This window comes from Pygocentrus nattereri, chromosome 24 (genome assembly GCF_015220715.1).
Source record: "Pygocentrus nattereri isolate fPygNat1 chromosome 24, fPygNat1.pri, whole genome shotgun sequence".
NCBI lineage: Eukaryota > Metazoa > Chordata > Actinopteri > Characiformes > Serrasalmidae > Pygocentrus > Pygocentrus nattereri.
Window position 1 is genome coordinate 3,196,632 of NC_051234.1, and position 23,298 is coordinate 3,219,929.

Genomic DNA, 23,298 nt, shown 5'->3' on the forward strand with positions numbered 1-23,298 from the left:
ATTCTGATATGGAAGAACAACTAAGGGCTTTGAACGAACGTGTGCAGCAGTTGCAAGCTGAAAATGATAGATTGAAAGCTACTGAAGGTGTTAATGTGGGTGCTAGCACCAGTAATGGGGAGGAGACACAAGCCAGTATGCGAGCAGAGGTTAGCCAAAATAGGTTTGAGCGGTATATCTACATTCCAAGAGAGAGAAAATGTCCTAGGTTTTCTGGCAAATCTGCAGATATGCCCTCAGTAGAAGATTGGGTTGAGGAGGTGCGCAGGTCTTTGGAAGGTCGTCACATGTCGCCACGTGAGCAAGCCTTATTTATATACGATCATTTAGATGGGGAAGCTAAAACGGAGATTAAATTTCGCCCAGCGAGTGAAAGAAATGATCCAGAGAAAATTCTCACCATTCTGGTTGATATTTATGGCTGTTCTAAATCTTATATTGGATTACAAAAGCAATTTTTCCACCGTCGACAGTTAGAAGGGGAGTCTTTGCGAGAATATTCGCATTCTCTTTTATCCCTAATGGAGATTATTAAACGCCAAAGCCCTAGGCCCATTGCAAATGGCGATCATTTGGTACGGGATCAATTCATTGAGTACGTCCGGGATAGCATGTTACGGCGGGAGTTAAAACGTACAGTGAGGCTTAACCCTAATGTTCCCTTTTTAACTATACGCAGTGATGCTATTCGTTGGGTAGAAGAAGGTGAGCATGGGGGATTGGCAAGGACCCGCGCATACTCCTGTGATACTCAACTTGAGGTAGTAGGTGAGTATAGGGCTGCCAGCCAAGCAGTAACGGCTCAACCTAGTAATGAATTAGCTGAATTGAAGGAGTGTTTGAAAAAGCAGCAAGCTCAACTGGATATGTTGTTGACACATTTGTCTTTGGGTAATAAGTCACCTTCTACACAGGGGGCTTCCTTGGGTCAAACTGCTCCATCTTATCCATATGATTCTTTTGGTAGGCCTATTTGTGTTCGTTGTAAGCAACCAGGCCATATTGCAAGGTTTTGTCGGGAAGGTAGAGGATCTAACCCAGTATCTAGGGGGGGTAGGTTTCCAGATAGTGGGGGATCGAGGAGCGCGGGTATTCCGTTCAAGCCGCAGGAAAACTAATACCGGCTGGTGGGGAGGGCCAACCGCCAGCTAGGCATATTGAAGGCTCCACTTTGCCCTCTAGCCCATTATCTAGATTAATGGGAGTTTGTCCTGTTATTGATGTATGCATGGGAGGGGTTTCTGTTCCTTGCTTACTAGATACAGGCTCTATGGTTACTACTGTTACTGAAACATTTTTTAATCAACATTTTCAGTCTGTTTTTAGACCCTTACAGCAATGTCGCTGGCTTCAACTTAGGGCAGCTAATGGTTTGGAAGTTCCCTATATTGGCTACTTGGAGTTGGATATGCAAGTATTAGGTAGGACCTTGGCGGCAATGGGTGTTTTGGTTATTAGAGATCCTGTTGATCCCCATAGTAAAATTCAAAAGTCTAGGGTCCCGGGATTATTGGGCATGAATGTTATCGGCCAGTGTTACCGTGAATTGTTTGAACAACATGGCTCGACTCTTTTTCAGGCCCCTCCTTTGCAGTCGGTGGGGTATGTTTGGAAGCAGGCTTTCAAAGAATGCCATCAGTTAGATTGCCTGCCTTTGAGTGGTTGCCTGGGCCCAGTGAAGGTAGCAGGACGTATGGCCATCCGCATTCCAGCAGGCTCAGTTCAATTGGTGGAAGCTATTGGCAATCAGCATGTGGGGTCATCACTACAGTCAGTATTGCTGGAGCCTGGGAACAGTAAGCTACCACCTGGCATTTTACTTTCTAGAGCCTATCTTTCTTTTAGTAGAGGCCAGACTTGGGTGCCGGTAGTTAATGTGGAGACCAGAGATGTGTGGCTACCACCCCGTACTGTGTTGGGAAGTCTATTTTTGGTAGCGCTACAAACCAAAAACCCGGTGGTGATTTTGGAGGAGAGGGTTGAAGATCAGGGGAGTGTTGCCATTATACAGGCACTACAGGTTGAGGGTCAGCCACTAGATCTGTCTAATCTTTCTTGGCCTACCTTGTCATTAGCTCAGGGGCAAAAAGGGAAAGAGTTGCTCCAACGGTATAGTGGGGTCTTTAGCCAAACTGAAGGTGATCTAGGGTGTACCAGCTTAGTACAACACGAAATTCCATTGATTGATGATACACCAGTTCGTCAACGTTATCGCAGGCTTCCACCTTCCCAGTATGAGCAAGTTAAGGCACATATTCAAGAGCTTTTAGAGAGGGAAGTGGTGCGGGTGAGCTGTAGTCCCTATTCCTCTCCAATTGTTGTGGTCCAGAAAAAGGATGGCACTCTACGGTTATGTGTTGACTACAGGCAGTTGAATACAAAGACTAGAAAGGATGCTTACCCATTACCAAGGATTGAGGAATCTTTGGATGCTTTGGCGGGTGCTCGATTGTTCTCGACCTTGGATCTGACTAGTGGATACAATCAAGTCCTTATGGCAGAAAAGGACAAGCCAAAAACAGCATTCTGCACTCCTTTCGGCCTTTTTGAGTTCAATCGAATGCCTTTTGGCCTCTGTAATGCGCCCAGTACCTTTCAGCGACTCATGGAACGTATTTTTGGAGATGAACGCTTTCAGTCTTTGTTACTGTACCTGGATGACATTGTGGTCTTTTCCTCCTCTTTTGAGTCCCACTTACAGCGTTTGGAGATGGTTTTGGGAAGATTACAACAGCACAACTTGAAACTAAAACTTGAGAAATGTCATTTCTTTCAGGATGAAGTCCATTACCTTGGACATGTGATCTCTGCCTCGGGGGTAGCGACTGACCCTGATAAGATTACCGCGGTGTCAGAATGGCAGCGTCCAACCACGGTGAAGGAACTTCGATCTTTTCTTGGGTTCGCTTCTTACTACCGGCGATTTGTCCCTCAATTTGCTAGATATGCTGCGCCGCTTCATAAATTAGTGGCCACCCTTCAAGGAGCTAAGTCGAGACCCAGACTGAGCCTACTAGATGGGCATTGGAGTGACGAATGTGAGGAGGCATTTCGCCTACTCAAAGACAAGTTGGTAACTGCACCTGTTTTGGCATATGCAGATTTTGCCAAGCCTTTTATCTTGGAAGTAGATGCAAGTCATACGGGTCTGGGGGCTGTGTTGTCACAGGAACAAGAAGGAAAACCACGTCCAGTAGCATACGCAAGCAGGGGGTTGCATCCTACAGAGAGAAATATGTCTAATTACAGTTCCATGAAATTGGAGCTTTTGGGGTTGAAATGGGCCATTACTGAGAAATTCAGAGAATACTTATTGGGGGCCAAGTTTACAGTGCTAACCGATAATAACCCTCTGAGCTATCTCCAGACTGCCAAGTTGGGTGCAGTTGAGCAGCGCTGGGCCTCACAGTTGGCTCTTTTTAATTTTGACATTAAGTATCGACCTGGAAGCACCAATAGAGCTGCTGATGCTTTGTCCCGACAACCTGACTTACCTGCACCTTCTTATATTGAAGACCTTGCTCCTGGGTTCTCTGTTCCACCCATTGGTCCAAATTTGTCTGGTGGGCCTCCGTGTGTTGGGTCCTTGGCTACTATAGACGCCCTTCCTATACGTCGAAAAGTAGATCTTGTAGCCCTCCAATCAGCGGATCCAACAATAGGAGCTTTTCTAGTGTATTGGGGGCGGGGCCGACCCCCTTCTTCTGAAGAGCGAGCAATGGAAAAGAAACCTGTACTGGGACTGGTCAAGCACTGGAAACGGATAAGAGAGAGAGGTGGGGTGCTCTACCGCCTGACTCATGGGCCAGGGGAGTACAAGGAGTTTTTGCAGTTGCTGTTACCAGAGACATTACAGGCCGAAGTATTAACTGCTCTTCATGACGACCATGGCCATCAGGGGTGTGAACGAACAGCATACCTAGTGCGGCAGAGGTGCTATTGGCCCCAGATGGGGAAGGACATCGAACGGTGGTGTCAGCAGTGTGCCCGTTGTGTAGTAGCTAAAGCTAAGTTTCCAAAGGTGCGAACTTTTCCAGGGCATTTGTCTGCCTCTAAACCTCTGGAAATCCTTGCTATAGATTTCACTTTGCTTGAGAAGGCCAGCGATGGTCGAGAGAATGTACTGGTGGTGACAGATGTTTTTTCAAAATTCACACAGGCATTCCCTACTTCTGACCAAAAAGCCAACACTGTGGTACGTACCCTGATCGAGAAGTGGTTTTATGTGTATGGGGTGCCGCAACGAATACACTCGGATCAAGGCCGGTGCTTTGAAGGTGAGATGCTAAAAGCATTATGTAAATTGTATGGGATACAGAAAAGTCGAACAACACCATACCACCCTGAAGGTAATGGGCAGTGCGAAAGGTTTAACCGCACTATGCATGATTTACTGAGAACCTTGCCCGTGGAGAAAAAACGAAGATGGCCACAACAGTTACCCCAGTTATTGTTTGCATATAACACCACTGTGCATCAGTCAACAGGCCACACCCCATACGAATTGATGTTTGGGAGGAAACCTCAACTACCCATTGACGCACTGCTGGGCGTTGCGGAAGAAGAAATTGTGGAGGGTATGGTAGGAGATTGGGTGCAAGAGCAGCAAGAGTTCCTACGGTTTGCTTATGCAAGTGCACAGCGGCAACTAACAGCGGCCACCAGGCGGCAAGTACCGACCTCATTAAAGGGGATTGCCCCTGTGCTTCCTTATGGTACTATAGTCTATAGAAGGAATCACCTTCAAGGTCGGAATAAGATTCAAGACATCTGGGATAGTACGCCGTATGAAGTGGTGAAGTGCCTGGATGGAGGTGGCAGAGTTTACACCATTAGGCAAGTAGACGGTCTAGGTCCTACCAGAAACCTGCACCGGTCTGAATTACGAGTGGTCCCGGGACAAGTTACATCCCCAGTGGCTTCACAGAGAGAACACTCGAGTAGGGTTGAATCAGTGGAGGAGCATTCTACAGAAAGTAGTAGTGAAGAGGATTCAATTTTTGGCCAGTGGATGGTGAGGCAAGGGGCTGTTCCAGAGTTAGACCTGAACATAGAGCCAGTAGGAAACCTTGTCCCACCAGAGCCTGAGTTATCCCCGTCAGTGGCATCAGTGCCAGTACGACGTTCAGCCCGGAAAACGGCCGGCCAGCATTCGAATTTGTATAACCTCCCACGATCAGTCACCTTCCAGCATGAGGAGGTAGGGGCTACAGCTCAGCCCAGTCTTAATACAGTCCAGTGTTTCTTTAGACCATGGTAACCCTTGTGGTTTGTTTGTCACCGGGACGGTGACATTTCAAAGTAGGGGTGGATGTGATGGGTAGAAGCATAGAGGGGGCTTTTATTTTGACACTGGTGTTTTGATTGATCTCGGCTTCACCCGCTATATAGTCTCGCGCAGGGAGAACGAAGTATCGTTTGATCTCGTGGGGGCAAATCTGAGCTCGGCGTCGGGAAGATCCGTGAAGCTGTATGTTGCTAATGTGCATGTTAAACTTTTGGGGAAGACCATAGGAACGTGACTGAGCCTGCTGGCGCCGTGTGTGTGCGAGAAGCCCACATTTACACAGGTACGGTTGCTGTTTAAATGCTTTGTAAATGCTGGCAGTTACGATATGTATTACTGTCGTAGTATTGTCAGGTATTGGTGGTTTTTATTAATAATAACCACAGGAGGTCCCAGTTTAGTGTCTTAATGATGGTTTGTTTATTTATTTTAAAGGGAGAGTGGGGGGCTTTCTGAATCAGCAGTGTGGCGTGACAGATATTGTGTGAGCCCCTGGGGATATCTGAAGTACTACAAAGTGAAGTTGCGCTGTGCATTCCACCTGCTACAGTTAACCGGTCTGTACGGTCAGCAACAATAGCCACTGCTTTTTCTTCTTCCCCTTTTTTAATACCTCTGCATTACATCATTTTTAAATAGTTAATAAAGGAATATTTTAGTATATTATTGGGAGGCTTTTTGACCCAGGGCAGCCCCTAATATATTTTACCCCTGGTTAATCTGGTGCCTTTTTAATTTAGGAAGGACGGTTAGGAGGCGCACGCTGAAAGGTAGAGGATATTCAGCTCATTTAAGCCGGGTTTCTGTCCCACCTATATTGAAGGTTGCTGTGTCACGTTTGGTTTATTTTTGATTTGATTAGTGTGGGTGACTGGAAGTATATTTATGTAATCTCTTTTCATTGTCTACTGATTTTATTTAATCACAGTGTGTAATTTAGTATGGGGGGTTGAACCTAGGCTGGTATTGTGGTTCCTTCCTTTTTTTTATGCGTGGTTATTTTACCATTAGTAATTAACCCATCGAGGCCCAGATTGTGCTAGGGTGATGTGATTTTAGAAGTGGGTCTGATCGCTATGATGTGTGCAGCTGTCAAATTTTCTATCCTTAATAAACCTGTTAATATACCAGCCTCTTAACGTCTCTGCGTGCCTTATTTAGGTAATTCTTTGGGTTGGTTACCGAATAATAATCGAATCAGGTAGCCCTCGGGTCACAATTTGGAATCAGGTAGCCCTCGGGTCACACATGCAACAATGGTGAACAAGGCAGCTTGGTATATTTTTGCCCATTGTCTCCAGAAACGGAATAAGCTGCGCTGAAATTGCAGTCGTCCATTCATGAGTGAAAAATGTAGCTTAGTTTGTCATCATTCCACCTGATTTCAGATAACAAGCTTATGTTCGCCTGCTCTGCTGATCTTTAATGTTCAGTAATACACATGGAAGGTTGTGCCACCCAAAAAAATTGCTGTGTTAAAAAGTTCTACTATAGAAAGAACTCAGTCAAGTAAGAAGTCAGTGTCCACGGTGAGCAGAATACGCTGCAGTATTATTTCACCTCACTCAGTGTTACTTAGGCTGATGCCAATAGGGCCAAAATGATTAGCTGTCATTTTTTCATTTGAGATATCTTCGCTTTCTTTTTTTAATGAAATGAACAAAGAGAGAATTTTGTTGTTTTTCTCTCATTTGAATCCTCAGAATACAGAAAATGGCTACATGGACTAAATAAAATAGCTTTAATTAAGAAAAACAAACACAACTTTAACTGTGAAGGTCTGAATTTGTGTTTGAGCGTTTAGTGACCCCACAAATTGTAGCCTGAGGCTTTCAGAGGGTCCATATGATTAACTATGGACATCCAAAATTTTGCACCTTGAATGATGGTGAAATAACTAACCTTTGGGCCTAACTGTCCAATGCCTGGTGGTCCAATTGGCCCAGACGGTCCTGGAAGGCCTCGATCTCCCTGAGAAAGAAAATGTCCGTAAAATAACATGCCAGCATGAAACAAATTAATATTTGTCTTGACATATGAAAATATGTGTTGATGGCACATTACAAAGACAGAATGCTCCACCCACATACTGAAAAAATGAACCCAATGAGAAACAATGCATACATTTAGAGGGTGTTATTCATTTCAGATTGTATTCTATATGTATTTAAAAGGCCACACTGTTAGATTAGGTCAGGTTATGTACTCCACCTGTCCTACCTATCGACAGTGGCATGTGTTGGGAGAGCATGGTTATGTCAATAGGAGCAATTCTCAGTGGTGGACAGTAACTGAGTAACTGAGTAAATGTAATTAGTTTCTGTACTTTAGTATTTTTGGTGTATCTGTACTGAAGTTTCTCCGTTCTGGGCGACTTTTTCCTTTCACTCCACTACATTTCAGAGTCTAATATCCGACTTTTTCCTCCTACATTTTGAGAAATCTGTGGTTCCTTTTGGTTTCTGTGTGTATAAAAACGTAACATGTCAAAACGAAAGAAGCGCAAAGCCAGAGCACCAATCAGGGCCCAGCGGTCACTTTGTTTAGATCTGGTTTTGACCTGTTGGTCATACCGACCCAGTGCAGCACGCGGTTCAACGTCAGCGCAGCAGCGTAAAACTTTGGGAGAGTCTGTTCAACATAAATGATGAACTAACCTAACTTTGTGTAAATAGAGCACAATATAGAAATATGTCCACATATGCAGTCGAGACTGACGCGGCTTTTTTCTGAATTTCTACAAACACCATTTCATTTTATAGTAAATGAGTTTGGGCTGGTTTATGTTTATGAACAGACGCCTACAGATCAACATAGTAAAGGAGCTCATCTGTGATCCTGAGTTTAAAGCCAGTTTTTATTCAACTTAAACTTGGAACTAAGTTGTAAATAAATCTGAAACTGAAACTTTGCTTGTGTGTAAAAAGTGATTTCAGAGCCACTCGGTTCTCCCTGATGGAAACTGTTTACCTTCAGTGTTTTGTGCTTCTGATCATTTTAATAGACGTCAGCGTCACTAATTAATGACGTTCTATTAAAAGACTGGTTTACCAAGAGAGACGCTGGAGGACTTTCACCTGAAATGAGTTCATGAAGCCAGTCTGGTTATAAAAATGATAAGAGGACATCAGAGCCAGAATTACTCTTTTAGTACTTTTACTTTATACTTAAGTACATTTGAAGGTAAATACTTTAGTACTTTTACTCAAGTGGAGGTCTAAAGGGATGAACTTCTACTTTCACTGGAGGAATATTTTACCTTGGGTGTCTCGACTTTAACTCAGGTACATGATTTGTGTACTTTGTCCACCTCTGGCAATTCTATATAGAGGTTATTACTTTGGTAGAGGGTAAATGCATTTCTCCTAAAAGCAATGGCAAGGACCTGTGGTATGTTTTCTAATTCCTGGCAAAAGTGAATAAAACATTCCTATCTCAGCAAAATCACCTCAAACCCTCTCCTGTTCATGACCAAAGCTATCAAACTGCTGACTTGTTTTGTACCTTTGGTCCAGGTAAGCCTTTCCCCTCTAGCCCCATCTCTCCTCTTAGTCCTGGGGGACCTGGAAATCCCTGTGGATTACAAGGGAGACATCAACACAAGAAACACAGAATGATTCCATAGATACAAGACTTACTGCAGCTGGAGATGCTAGCTTAGAACAAAAATGTGGGCTGGCTGGTGGACCTCACTGAAGCAGGTCATAGTAAGGGAATCATATTTACAGGTGGTCCAGGGTAGCCATCTCCCTTCAGCCCAGGTGGTCCCATAAGTCCAGGCAGTCCCTTGTCACCCTTATGAACAAGAAAAGGGATTCAAGAAAAGAACTAAGAGTTATCATCTTTAATAGAAATGGGACTGATGTAGTCCTTGATGGCAGTACACCTCACCCGTGCAATAGTTTCAACACCCCTGGTCAAATTACACGTTTTGTTGCTTTTCAAAGTGACAAATGTTCATCCTCCACAGAGAACACACTTAAATGTGACTGTTTCTTTGCCTGTTTTAGTCCACAGTTTTTTATTTATGTGCTGAAATGAACAGATCTATATAAAATATAAAATATGAAATATGCCATAACTTTATGCCATAACTTTATGCCCCACCCCCAGTAAGTTCAATTCAGTAGTTGTGCATTAAAATGTGTTTCCGTAGAGGACGTGTTCCCTTATTTCCACTTAAAACAAAAAAAAAAATCAACAAAACGCCATTTGACCAGGGGTGCCCAAACTTTTGCACACGACTGTAACTACTGTTGCCGGTTGGTTGAACTTTACAGAGCACTGCCAAAAATCTCATCCTAGCTCATGAGAATTCATTCACAACTCATTACCAGAAATATGTGTTCAGTCTTAAATGATATCTGATAAGCTAAGCTAAGCTAAGTTCACAGCCTAACACAGTGAGCTAGCTACACCACTAGCATTGTTAGCATGGCTGCGTGGCCTAAAATGCCGATGACATAACAGAAAATACACTATAAATAAGCTTTAAATGAATTATACACTGGAAACGTACACAGCTTGACAAAAACTGAGCTGTGGGCTACAATTAGTATGAATGAGAATTTTTGTTGACGTTGTGCAAAGCCTGAAGTAGTAGAAGTGTGGATGGGTCAGTCTGCCCACTGCTATGACCTTCTAGGACAGGGGCTTTGATTTGATACAGCATTAACAGCAAAATACTGGAATTCTGTAATATTGGACCTTGGGTCCAGGTATCCCGACTCCTCTTTCCCCAACAGGTCCTGGTGGTCCAGGTTGTCCAGGATCCCCCTGCAAAAAAGACAGATATGTCTAAACTCAGCGCACTAAGGTTTATTCACTGGTCAGCCGTAACATTAAAACCGTCTATTTCTACGCTCCTTGTCCATTTTATCAGCTCCACTTACTGTATAGCTGCACTTTGTAGTTCTACAGTTACAGACTGTAGTCCATCTGTTTCTCTGAGACTTTGTTGGCCCCCTTTAACACGATCTGATCGTAAATGATCAGAACCAGGTCACATGGCTGTCGTTTCGCCACACATAGCGTGGAAACGAGGTAAATTAGTCAGCAGCTATGAGAACGTGGAGGTAAAAAAGTCCCAGTGAGCCATTTGATGGTACCTCTATCTCTATCTAACAGGATACATATGAGCCTAGCTAGCTAACCATAGCTGAGGTAACTAGATAGACAAACTAAAAAAATATGAGCCTGTCTTAAAATTCAACTCAGAATTTGTCCAGATATTTCTTAGAAAGGAAGGACTTTTGTTTGCCTTTTTGTCTGTGTTTGTAAGAACTGCACGTCAGGGATAGAAGTTCAACAAGCAAACAACTAGCAAAATGCATTTGTCCAAAAATTTAAGCCAAAGATTAAAGCCGTATCAGTACTTTATACAATCTGCTAAGTAATAATTCTGTTGTAAATTGACCTTTCATAATTCGTCAGACTCTGAGCCCCTTCAGTCCAAATCAACCTTACAGTAATGTAATTACAAATCTCAGTTTTTTGGCAAAATTGAGCTCTTGGCCTAGTTCCTTTCTCCTCGAGTTCAAAGTAAGATTTTCACAATATTGCCAAAAGTAGTCGCTCGTCTGGCTTAACACACATATGAGACTTCACTTCACTGACATCCCATTCTTAATCCATAGGGTTTAATATGATGTCGGCCCACCCTTTGCAGCTCTAACAGCTTCAGCTCTTCTGGGAAGTCTTTCCACAAGGGTTAGGAGTGTTTATGGGAATTTTTGACCGTTCTTCAGACCAGAAGCACATTTGTGAGGTCAGACACTGATGTTGGACGAGAAGGCCTGGCGCACAGTCTCCACTCTAATTCATCCTAAAGGTGTTCTATTGGGTTGAGGTCAGGACTCTGTACAGGCCAGTCAAGTTCTTCCACACCAAACTGGCTCATCCGTGTCTTTATGGACCTGCTTTGTGCACTGGTGCTCAGTCATGTTGGAACAGGAAGGGGCCGTCCCCAAACTGTTCCCACAAAGTTGGGAGCATGAAATTGTCCAAAATCTCTTGGTGCTGAAGCTTTAAGAGTTCCTTTCACTGGAACTAAGGGGCCGAGCCCAACTCTTGAAAAACAACCTCACACCATGATCCCCCCTCCACCAAACTTTACACTTGGCACAATGCAGTCAGACCCAGACTTGTCTATCGAATTGCCAGACAGAGAAACGGGACTGGTCACTCCAAAGGCTTGAATGCAGCTGCTCGGCCATGGAAACCCATTCCATGAAGCTCTCTATGCTGATCTTGAGCTGATCTGAAGGCCACATGAAGTTTGGAGGTCTGTAGTGATTGACTCTGCAGAAAGTTGGTGACCTCTGCGCACTATGCCCCTCAGCATCCGCTGACCCTGCTCTGTCATTTTACGTGGCCGACCACTTCGTGGCTGAGTTGCTGTCGTTCCCAATCACTTCCACTTTGTTATAATCCCACTGACAGTGGACTATGGAATATTTAGTAGTGAGGAAATTTCACGACTGGACTTGCTGCACAGGTGACGTCTGATCACGGTACCACGCTGGAACTCACTGAGCTCCTGAGAGCGACCCATTCTTTCACTAATGTCTGTAGAAGCAGTCTGCAGGCCTAGGGGCTCGGCTTTATACACCTGTGGCCATGGAAGTGACTGGAACACCTGAATTCAATGGTTTGGATGGGTGAGTGAATACCTTTGTAAATATAATGTATAATATACAGCATTTTTGGTGATGGGCTAATTAGAAGCAGAATGTAATATCTGAAGGCACATCTCACAAGACAGAACAATTTCTGTCCTTTTCCTAAATAAACCCACTTTACTGGGTTAATGCTATTCTATTATTAACTTGGAGTTAATTTTGGTTGGTTGGTTGTTTGTTTGTTTCTGTTTAATTTTAGTCGTAAAACTAAAACTAAAAATTATTAGTAAAACTAATCCAGCTTGAAAAAAAGCTTAAGGCTAATATACTTACTTTCTACAGTATGTTTGTGTTTGGATACTTTTCATTTTGACAGATAATACTAAACTTCAATCATACAAAATCTCATTTACATTACCTTAGCACCTGGTATTCCCCTTCCTGGAGAACCAATCATTCCAGGAGGCCCAAAGCCACCTGGTTTTCCCTATTTGAGAAGAAGATGTCTGATAAAACTGTTCAGATTTCTATTCTATTTACTTATTTAGCAGAGTAGGTAATTAAATAATGCTTAATTGGTACATATTGCTTTGTTTTTAATTTTGTTTATCGTTTTACTTTTTCTCCAGCTGGGCCGGTTGGTCCCATGGGTCCTGGTTGTCCTCTTGATCCTTTTTCTCCTCGGTCCCCCTTAAAGAATATAGCACATGTTATGAGAGTATATTAAAACAGTATATTACAGTATTGAGATGCACAAATTCCATCTGACAGAAATATTTCTTATTTATTTTCTATCTACTTGATCTCTATTAGGCAGGACCTCGTATATACCTTCTCTCCAGGAAGACCTTTACCAGGTGGTCCATCTTGTCCTCTAGGCCCAGGAAAGCCTATGTCACCCTAGATAAACAAAGATTATAGTGTATATGTATCTGTGCCAAATGTTCTTTTGTGTTTTGTTTCCTTTTATTGTTGTTCTTTTTATATATATATTAACTTTTTCCCAGTTTTCTCCTTAGTTTAGCTGCTACGAAGTCCAACCCACTAGCTAGATCATTGGACAGCTGAGTGAGTTTGGGTGCCCTATAGACTGTTGTGCCAATCTGAAACGCCAAATGTTGCATTTTTTGAGTGGTGAAACTTTTTGGTTAAAAATTCGTCATGTGAACACGCCAACCTTTGGGCCCATGGGTCCGTCTTCTCCTGGAGCACCTGGCTCGCCCGGTTCACCTTGAAAGCCAGGATCGCCCTACATCACAGAATGGCATGTCCATATATATTTATTTTTAACAATTTCTATTCCATTTCTTACAATTCTAAAAATGGCTGGACAGCAAAAGCTTGCAAGCTCTTACTTGTTAGATTTGAAAAATTAAGTATCTTCACATGCAAATATTTTAACTTCTACTTTATTACAATTTGAACAAAATATTCTACAATCTACCCCATTACGTTTCTTCTACTATCTACCAGTTCTAAAATAATGTATGCAGTGGTTTTATAAAAATGAACTACTGAGGTAAACATTACACCAGCCAACCCAAAACTCCCATTACAATTTTCAATTATCTTTCCACTACAACCTGTGAAAAATCATTGCTCCTACCTTGGGCCCTGGCTCTCCGACACCTTTCTCTCCAGATGGTCCACGTTCTCCAGGGAAGCCACGGACTCCCTGAGAACAAAACAGAGAACTTGTATTCCTCCTGGAGTCTTCTGATGAACTGCACTGCTTCAGATTCTTCAGTCTTTGTTGAAGTAAACAAACAATTATCTTACCTTCTCACCAATGATTCCTATTCCTGGGACACCTCTTGGACCAGGAGTGCCCATAGGTCCCTGGATTCCCTACAGATGTAGATAGCAGAATGTAAAACCTGAGGAATTTCTGCACAGGTCACAATTTATGTTCTATTTTTAATATTTATACTTTTTCTTTACTACATTTTATAATATGTATATATATATATATATATATATATATATATATATATATATATATATATATATATATATAAATCTGTGCTTCAGTTCTCATAAGATAACCATCAGCATCTCATGGTATGGCAGCATTGTACATTATACTCTCATTACAAACCTTTTCTCCTTGAATTCCCATTCCAGGAGCCCCCACTGGACCCGGAGGCCCTGGAGGCCCTAGGTTTCCCTGTGGATGCACACAAATTAAAGAAGTAACATCAAATACTTTAAAGTGGGTTAGTGGAACATCTTAAGTATACAGTTTTCTCCTCAGTCAAGACATGTTTGGTGACAAAAAACTTTTTCTTTCGTTTGCACTGGAGCTACAAGGCTAGAATAGTAATTCAAGTTTATAAGCAACAGTTGGAATTATAATGAGTAGGTCTTTGGATCAAGCCTTTCATCAACTAAGGATTCTCTCAGAGGCGGTATTTTTCCGTTTAGGCAGTCGTGGGCTGGAGGTTAGGGAATTGGCCCTGCAACCTGAAGGTTGCCGGTTCGATCCCCGGTGCTGACAGTCCATGACTGAGGTGTCCTTGAGCAACACACCTAACCCCCAATTGCTCCCTGGGCGCCGTGGATAGGGCTGCCCACCGCTCTGGGCAAGTGCGCTCACTGCCCCCTAGTGTGTGTGTATTCACTAGTGTGTATGTGGTGCTTCACTTCATGGATGGGTTAAATGCGGAGGTGAAATTTCCCTGTTGTGGGATAAAAAAAAAAAAAAGGTATCACTTAACCCAGTTCTAATTGGCAGATTTTTAGTTGATGACAATTCCATATACACACACATCTTGTGTCAGTGGGTGGAAGACAGGATACACCCTGGACAGGTTGCTAGACAGACACATCCATACCTAGGGGCAGTTTAACATGTTCAGTTGTCCTGTGGGAGGAAACTCCATGAAGACACAGGAAGAACATGAACTTCACACAGAAAGGACGCTGGTTGCCCAGCCGGGGAATCGAACCCATGCCCTTCTTCTTGCCCACTCCGCCACCTAATGATTAGCCAAAACTTGGTGAAGGACAAGTCTTCTGAGGGTGTGAGTGGGTGTGTGACATTAATATGTAAAGACATAGGCAAGTTTCCTGAGATGCCGTGCTACTATCACTACTATCACTTGTTCCATGACACACAACCTAATTTTCATCATGCTCTACCTTTTCACCCTTGAAGCCAAAACCTGGAGGTCCTCGTGCTCCTGTGGAACCATTATAGCCTTGATCCCCCTGTATATATGAAATGTAAAGCCAGATTCTGAATTAATTTTCGAAACACATAGTATGTTATGTAGCTTAGAATAAAGATGTGGTGTGTGGTGGGAGTTATTGAATATTCACTCAGAAGAACATCGTAAACGATCAGTCCACACAGAGTTTTTCAGTATCAGTAATGATAGAGCAGTAAAAAATACTCATAGGTCATCTACAGGCAAGTGCATTGCAAGAGGGAGAGTGTGGATGTGTCTGAAATGTCTCACCTTTGGCCCGAGTAGCCCCTCTCCTGGGGGGCCAGGGATTCCCAGAGGTCCTGGAGGCCCTGGCGGTCCCTTGATTAATTAACAATTACAGCTTAATGCGTGGTTAATACAACATGTATAAGTACAGTTATAGCTCATCTACAGGTACATTGGTCATCTTTGCCATTTCACCACACCGTTATTACTAGGGATGTGCATTCTTACCAAATTGGAGTTCATGAGTGGATATCCAGTAAACCACAAGGCAGAAAAACAACAACAAAAATGACTTTGGGCGAAAGTAATGCAGGACTGTAGGCTAACAATTGTCATGTTGGATGCTGATGAGGACTTCAGAACTTCTACAGGAGGCATTTCTCCTCAGTGGAGAATGTGCCGACATGTTATTTGCCAGAGAAATACCTTTTCATTGCTTCTGGACCTAGCTAACGTCCGTTAGAGTAGCTAGCCTTAGTTGCGTAACAGAGGCTGCATCTTCAGATGAGCTCATTCAGCCAACACAGCTAACAAATGTCGCATTGGATGCTCATGAGGATTCATCGTCTTTTATACGAGGTCATTTCTCCACATGTTATTAATCAGAGAAATATATATTAATTGTTTCTGGACCTAGCCTAGCCTAGTTAGCAATAAAGCCGAACGGTCTCTGCCTTGTCCGACTCATGTTCACGCGCTCTTGTTGATGAGTAGGAAAATATAACATACTCGCAAATATGAGAAAATCCTTCATGTTTCCCTGGTTAACTGAGTACCTGTGCACATCCCAGTTATAGCCACTTACAGGAAGGCCTGGTTCCCCAACTCCAAGTGGACCAACCGGGCCTGGCCGTCCCTGGTTTCCCTTGTCTCCCTAGAACAATACGGAGAGTTTCTCAGATGTGGAAAACTAAAGGACAGTGAAGGATGTTTAAAGGATTTTTTTGCATTAAAACTGCAAATTCCTTTTAAAAATTAAAGGTTGCTAAATGGTTCTTGGCTTCAACACATATTTCTGGGGGGAAAAGAAAAAATTAGTTTTTTCTTCAACCACTATATTATGCTGACAACCTTTAAAAAGATCAATCACACATTTGAAAAAAGTAGTTCTTTAAAGTAGTGGTTCTCTATCAAGCTATTAGGGATGTGCTACAGTGTTGAAATGGAGTAGGTTATGGTGAATGGGACTGTCTCTCTGTACCTTTGTGTCACCTTTGGTATTAACATTGATAATATTGATTGCAGGACTATTGATATTTCTTATAAACTGAATTTAAAGTGTTGCACATAATATTACACTCTATCATATCTGATTGCTGTAATAAACAAGACTGAATGGGGGAAAAAAGTAGAAGCTAAAATCTTAAATCTGGCCTCAGGGACACCCAGATGGTCCGCACTTTTGCTTTATACCTATGTTTTATGAGTTGGAGCAAAAAAAGGACCATCTGAAGGGTCCCAAAGAGCTGGTTTGATTGAGCCCACTGCTTTTGATTGAAAGGTTCTTTAGGGAACCAAATAAAGGTTCTTCTGTGACTCCCAAAGAACACTTTTTAGTTCCATTTGTCACCTTTATTTTTAAGAGTGTAGATGCAAACACATTTAAAGTGTCCTGTGACAAATTTAGGCCATTTTTATTGTGTCAAAGCCACAAGGCCCCCAAGCAGTAGAACTGACCGTTATTATGCCAAAATTATGCCAAGTCCCACATAGTTAACTGTTGAGATTTGCTGTTTTTCCTCCACTTGCTGAAGGACGTAGTGTTTAGAAATGGAGATGATTGGCTGAGAGACGTGTCATTTGATTATTCTGCAAACGGTCAACTGCACAAGGGGTTCAAATGTGTCACTGGCCACTATTCTAGGATACATACTTCTCTGAGTTTTGCATAGAAAATCCCCAAAAGAGAGAACTGCACATTGAACCATGTCAGTGAAATATGAGGTTATGCGCATATTAAAGTTCAGATGTTTGCTCATAGATAATTCCTTAAGTGCAGTGGTGGTTCACCTTAGGACCAGGGAATCCAACGCCTATGTCCCCTTGAGGTCCAGTCGCACCAGTAAGTCCGCGGTCACCCTACAAGCAAATTAAACGTGAGTTAATGATAATCGGCATAGCAGCTAAACCTTCTGCAATGTATCACCCACTAAAATTCAGCAAGCTATTATACGTTCAGGGGCCACTTTATCAGAAACCCATGCTGTTTTTATATTTAGTTCCATATTTACTTTACTGTTTCGTGCAGTTCATTGAGTTATCTCAGTCTTACAGAACTGCAAGGGTGTTCCTATTGCTGGAAAGTAAACGGGCAGTTCTGGAGGCTAGCCACTCACGTTGCTTAGCTGATACGGCACATCTGCCAAATATGCTACACTTGTGAACAAGCTGTGTTGCTATTTCTGTCAGTGGCCTACAACTTAGTTACATGTCAGCGACAGAGAGGAACGGCCCACCCCCCCCCCCCTCACCCCACCCACCCCAACCCACCCCCCCGCCTATGACAGATTGTGATTTGATGTTGAAGCACGCCTGAAAAAGCATTTGACCTTTAACGAGAATAAAGCTGTCTTTCTTTCCAGACTTCATTCTTCCTCATGGCTCTGTCATGTTATGAGACCACTCTTTGTTAAATTGCTCTTGCCCACACACAACATGGGAAAGACCTTAAAATGTCATTCTGTTGCCAGCCTGGCTAACAGACAGTGTGATAAAAGCAATATTGTGTCTAGGTCTGTTTTTTTTTTTACTTTCTGGGAGACATGCATCCTTTACAACCTTCAGTACCAGAAAAAAGGAGCAAACAGTTCTTACTTTGGGACCTGCCTGGCCCTCTGGTCCGTGGTCCCCTGGTGGCCCTTGGAGGCCCTGTACAAAAAAAAAAAGAGAAATTCACATTAGTGGTGCACTGAAAGGGAAATTCCCGGCCGAAACTGCAACCGAAACTCAAGACACGCCGGGCCTATTTATGATTTTGAATAAATGTACTGAACATGAAAACGGCAACGCAAAAATGGGACATAATAGCGCAAAACTGAGCTGACAATAAATACAAATGATTTATACGAAATAAACTTAGTAATATTACTACAGCATTTAATATAGCTTTATGTGCTATAATATGTTTCTATAACGTTTTCTTTGTGTTTTGGCTGTTGATTATGAATTATCTTCACTTCAAAAGCCTAGTCTACAGATGACTTTCCTTTCTGCTTCTGTTGTGCTGCGTATTGAGCAGGACGTTGTGTTTTCAAGAGGTATCAAACCTGTGGTGGAGAAGTTCTTGGTGTACAGTGATTACACATCACTGCTCTGACACCCGTTGTAGAAACTGTGAAATGGCTCTACATGGCTGGCATTGTTTGTGCTCAGAGAGAAGTTGTTTCAAACGCATGTATTTATTTTTGATGAATAAGAACACTTGTAAATGCCTGCTACACTATACGGACAAAAGTATTAGGACATCCCTCCTAGGTGTCTCAGCCACACGCATTGCTAAGAGGCGGACAAACTTAAGTAGTCTTAAGTCTCGATAGACAAACACTGGCCGTAGAATTGGTCGACCGATGAGCTCAGTGACTTTAAGCATGGTGCTGTCATGGGACACCACCTCTGCCACAAGTCAGTTTGTGAAAATTCTGTCCTGCTAGATCTGTCCCAGTCAACTGTAAGTGCTATAATTGTGAAATGGAAGCACCTGGGAGCAACGAAAGCTTAGCCACGAAGCCTCGGCCTCTTAGTTCCAGTGAAGTTAAATCTTAATGCTGCAGCAGACCAAGACATTCTGGACACTTGTATGCTTCCAACTTTGCAGGAACCGTTTGGGGAAGACCCTTTTCTGTTCCAGCATGATTGAGCCCCAGTGCATAAAGCAAGGTCCATAAAGACATGACTGCATGAGTTTGGTGTGGAAGAACTTGACTGGCCCTCACAGAGTCCTGACCTCAACAACATCAAACATGTTTGAGATGAACTAGAATGGATATTGCAAGCCAGGCCCTCTCGTCCAACATCACTCTGACCTCCCAAATGCTCTCCTGGATGAATGGGCAAAAATTCCCAAAGATACACTCCAACATCTTGTAGAAAGCTTCCCAGAAGAGTGGAAGCTGTGGTACCAACTCCATAGTAATGCCTATGGATTTACAATGGGATGTCATAAAAGCTCCTGTCGGTAATTTTACGTAGGTGTCCCAATACTTTTGTCCATATACTGTATGTCACATTCTTAATTTGAAGGTAATAAAAGCTAAACTGATAATTTTAGAAACGCAATGTAGAAAACTGCTTTTCCATAATATTTTGGATACATTACACTACCAAATAGCAAGTTTTGCCCAAATAATGATGTGACAGTTTTCTTTTCCAAACAACTGTTAAAAGCACAAACTGGGAATATTTGGTTCAGTAATCTCTGCTTTACTGAGGCCTGCTCTGTACTCCGTGGCTTCTATCTGCTGTGGTTTGTGTGTGCTGTAGCAGAAATGGCACAGCCATTCTTTGATGTCCTGCACACAGCTACAAATGCTCAAAAATCATACAATTCCCAAATGACCTGAGTGCGCTCAGTGAAATTAAACTGGGATCTTACAGTATCACACAGTGTGCACTGAAATAAAGTTCAGCTCATCCCACCAGAAAAAATGTGTTTCAAAACAGAATGTCAAAAATAACTGGATATGCACTTCTGGGAGATACTTGCAAAGCAAAAAAGTGAAGTAGAAAAAGAAACAGGTAAAGATTATAAAGACATTTAAGGCAGACAGATAGATGGATAGATAGATGGAGAGTTGTAGAGTGATAGAGGAATAGGGGGCGGCTGCTAAGGTGTTTCTAGGTAGTAGCTAGGTGATTGTTAAGGCAACTGTTAATGTGTTACGAGGTGGTTGCTAAGGTGCACCGGGTGGTTGCTAAGGTATACTAGGTGGTTGATAAGGTGTTGCTAGGGGGTTGCTGAGGTGTTGCTAGGTGGTTGATAAGCTGTTGCTAGGCAGTTGCCAAGGTCTCCAAAGGTTCTTGGTTAGGTGATGCTAGGCAGTAGCTGTGGTATAGGGGTTAGATTTTTTTAAGTAGTTGCACTACAAATCTGGATTTCTCTGTAAGCAAGTAAGATGTATGTAAAATGTACATTCAAGTGGAACATAAAGTTAACCTGCTTGCTGATCAGCGTCATATAAGGCCTCCCTGATTTGTACCTTACAGGTGCCAGTGCAGCCACTTATGGAAATGACTGCATGCCATTTTAAATGTATTAATTTGAACAGTCAAAGAAGGAAAAACGGTCAAATATAGCCTGATTGGGATTACATAACGGTATTGGAATCATTTCATAATCAGGATTAGTATCCGCCAGATGTTGAATGTTTAGTCGATGCTGTGTTACTGTGGTAAAATGTCTGCATTTTACTGCATTTATAACACAACAGAAATAAATGCTTTATTTCTAATCTAGGTAGGTATGTACTGGACATCAGCATTGGCCGGCAGTTCTCATGTCAGTGCATCCTAATAGGTTTGGACAAAACAATGCATAAAACAAAATGGGTAACGTTTTTTTTTTGTAGTTTTCTGCCATCTGAAGGAAATTCATCATCAGCTGATGTTAACAACATGGCAAGAAATGTCATAAAGTGAAAATTTATATTTTATAGACAACAAACGGAACATCACAGTGTATCTCAGTCGACAGAAATCAGAAGCCTCTTTGCTGATGCCTCAGGAGCCCAACTCTCCAGGGTCAAAGCAGGACCAGACTACGGCAAACTGTCCCGACATTAATCCTAGCGCACAAAGTCCGCCTCGGAAAAAGAATAATATCCTGCAAGCCTGGATTCCCTGCTTTAATATGCTCATTGGCACGGGATTAAGAGTGATCCTCCACTCACATTCCATAAGTGCAGGGTGGAGAATGAGAGTGATTACCATGTTTAATTAACTGTTGTTGGTATATCAGCTGTAGCGTAATACCAGTAAAACCAGTGGTCACCAATTTATTATCCAGAGATTCGTGTTGAGTAGTAAGAGTTATAAATGCTATGTTTGCTGAATAAAAATAACACAACTCATCCATTCACTGGATGATCCCATACTGACAGTAGTAACCGTGCATACCATACGATGCCATACAAACCTAACACCAAACAACCACACCAGTGCCAGCACAGAATGTTGCTTAGTGACTGTTTTAGAGTATACTGTGCCTGTTCTCCTCTGGCGCCTCGTGATCCAGGAGGTCCTTCAAGTCCCTGCAAGGCACAGTATCATGCCTCAGTGATCCACCAGAACATAACTTTGAATTATGGACTTTGACATAGTATAGACACACATACCTTCTCTCCTTTTTCTCCCGGAGCTCCACATTCTCCTCTGTCACCCTGAAACACAACTTAGAGCTTCCGTGACTGCATGACTTACACATTTCTGATCAATGATGCTAAATGGGGACATCAGCAACTCGAGACACAAATATTTTGCGTGAGGAGAACTTGGCAGGAAAGGGATAAAAATGTATCTTAAGGTTCATGATTATGCTTCCTGGTGTCTCTACATTTCATTCTCTGTTATGATGTCCAGCAAGTGGAACCAAGACTACCACATGTTCTGATTTCATCTCGTACCTTCTCTACTGCTGCTTTTTAGCTTTAGGTTTGGCCCTTGACAGACAGTGGCTGCTTGACAGACAGTGGCTCCACGCAGGACTGTTTTTTCTCGCCCACGCCTGCTCCCGACCACTACTGTGGAAAATCGGAATCATTTCTTCCGTTCCCGCCGCAACCGAAACGTTTTGTCCCGCTCCCGCCCGCGCAGGTGAACTGACACCCAGTATCTGACTTAGTCTACTCATAAATCCATTATTGTCTGTTGAAATAACACGGCAGTCATGATCATCGGATCACTGTGAACTTCATCAAATGGCATTTATTCCTAGTAAACACAAAGCAGGAATTAAATCACACAGCGGTTATTTTTGTTGTTTTGCTGGGCAGCTGTGGCCGTCGGGCTGAAGGCTCCGCTGTCTCTGTAAGCTATAAAAATCTGTGTGTTGTTCATGTGAAAGTTTGCTTTGCAACTTTTTAGAATGACTTCAGTCATTTTAATTGCTTTACTGTTATCATTTTAGATTGTTTATGTATATGATTTAAAGATTGGCACTGGCTTCTTAAAATCTTAAAGAACACCCCTTAGATTTATTTTTAAAATATTTAATCTGAGATAGAATATGTTATGCAAGCAGCCACGGGACGTTATGAAAGCCCATTTTTAGAGGGGGACCTGTAACCTGCTGCTACTGAGAGCTGATCGGTTAGCGTTACTGCTACTGAGTTCTGATTGGTTGGTATCAATGCTACTGTGTGCTGATTGGTTAGCATTCCTGCTGCTGGGGGCTGATTGGTGGGCACTCCTACTACTACTGAGTGCTGACTGGTTGGTGAGCTGCTGAGCTGAGTGCAGTGGTTCATGCTCACTGACGTCATGAAAGCACATAAGCCACTGCTACTTAAAGACATTAAAGTTAAAAGCGTTCAAAATTATTTACAAACTATAATTTTGCACGAAATGTCCCATAAAAACCTATTTATGTTGGACTTGCTCTGCAGTGCCCTCCACATCTAAAAACCTAGAAGACTGGCAGTTCTCCTCATAGCACTTTAAGCTGGTTAACTAGCTAGCAAGCTGGTAATAAGCTGGCGACAAAAGACACAGGCTTGTCAAGTGGTTGATTGTCCAGTTTGACCTGTCTGTGCTCCATTTGTTTCCAGACAGATTAAGTATACTAAAAATATCTTCCAAGAAAAAAGATGTCAGATGAAAGAGCAGTGACGTCCTCCTTTAAGCCCACAGGAAGCACATATAGATCTACAAGGGAGAAAAACACTGCTTCTCTATTGACTAGTATCTCTTACCTTATCACCCTTGAACCCAGGCCGTCCCTGTGGATGAAAACAAATAAACA

General features: G+C 42.6%; 1 protein-coding gene across 1 annotated transcript in view; it reads right to left on the reverse strand.

The window, feature by feature from the left end:
• col28a1b (collagen, type XXVIII, alpha 1b) overlaps positions 1-23,298 on the reverse strand; it is a 47,666-nt gene that overhangs the window by 15,129 nt on the left and 9,239 nt on the right. The window contains exons 8-26 of the mRNA XM_037533912.1: positions 23,249-23,275; positions 21,674-21,718; positions 21,545-21,589; positions 18,159-18,212; positions 17,355-17,423; positions 16,150-16,218; positions 15,369-15,437; positions 15,049-15,117; positions 14,006-14,074; positions 13,687-13,755; positions 13,514-13,582; positions 13,085-13,156; positions 12,739-12,807; positions 12,526-12,597; positions 12,326-12,394; positions 9,995-10,063; positions 9,014-9,082; positions 8,792-8,860; positions 7,190-7,258 (exon numbers count right to left, since the gene is read on the reverse strand). Coding sequence (XP_037389809.1) covers positions 7,190-7,258; positions 8,792-8,860; positions 9,014-9,082; positions 9,995-10,063; positions 12,326-12,394; positions 12,526-12,597; positions 12,739-12,807; positions 13,085-13,156; positions 13,514-13,582; positions 13,687-13,755; positions 14,006-14,074; positions 15,049-15,117; positions 15,369-15,437; positions 16,150-16,218; positions 17,355-17,423; positions 18,159-18,212; positions 21,545-21,589; positions 21,674-21,718; positions 23,249-23,275 — 1,212 coding nt within the window. The remainder of the gene's footprint in view (positions 1-7,189; positions 7,259-8,791; positions 8,861-9,013; positions 9,083-9,994; positions 10,064-12,325; positions 12,395-12,525; positions 12,598-12,738; positions 12,808-13,084; positions 13,157-13,513; positions 13,583-13,686; positions 13,756-14,005; positions 14,075-15,048; positions 15,118-15,368; positions 15,438-16,149; positions 16,219-17,354; positions 17,424-18,158; positions 18,213-21,544; positions 21,590-21,673; positions 21,719-23,248; positions 23,276-23,298) is intronic.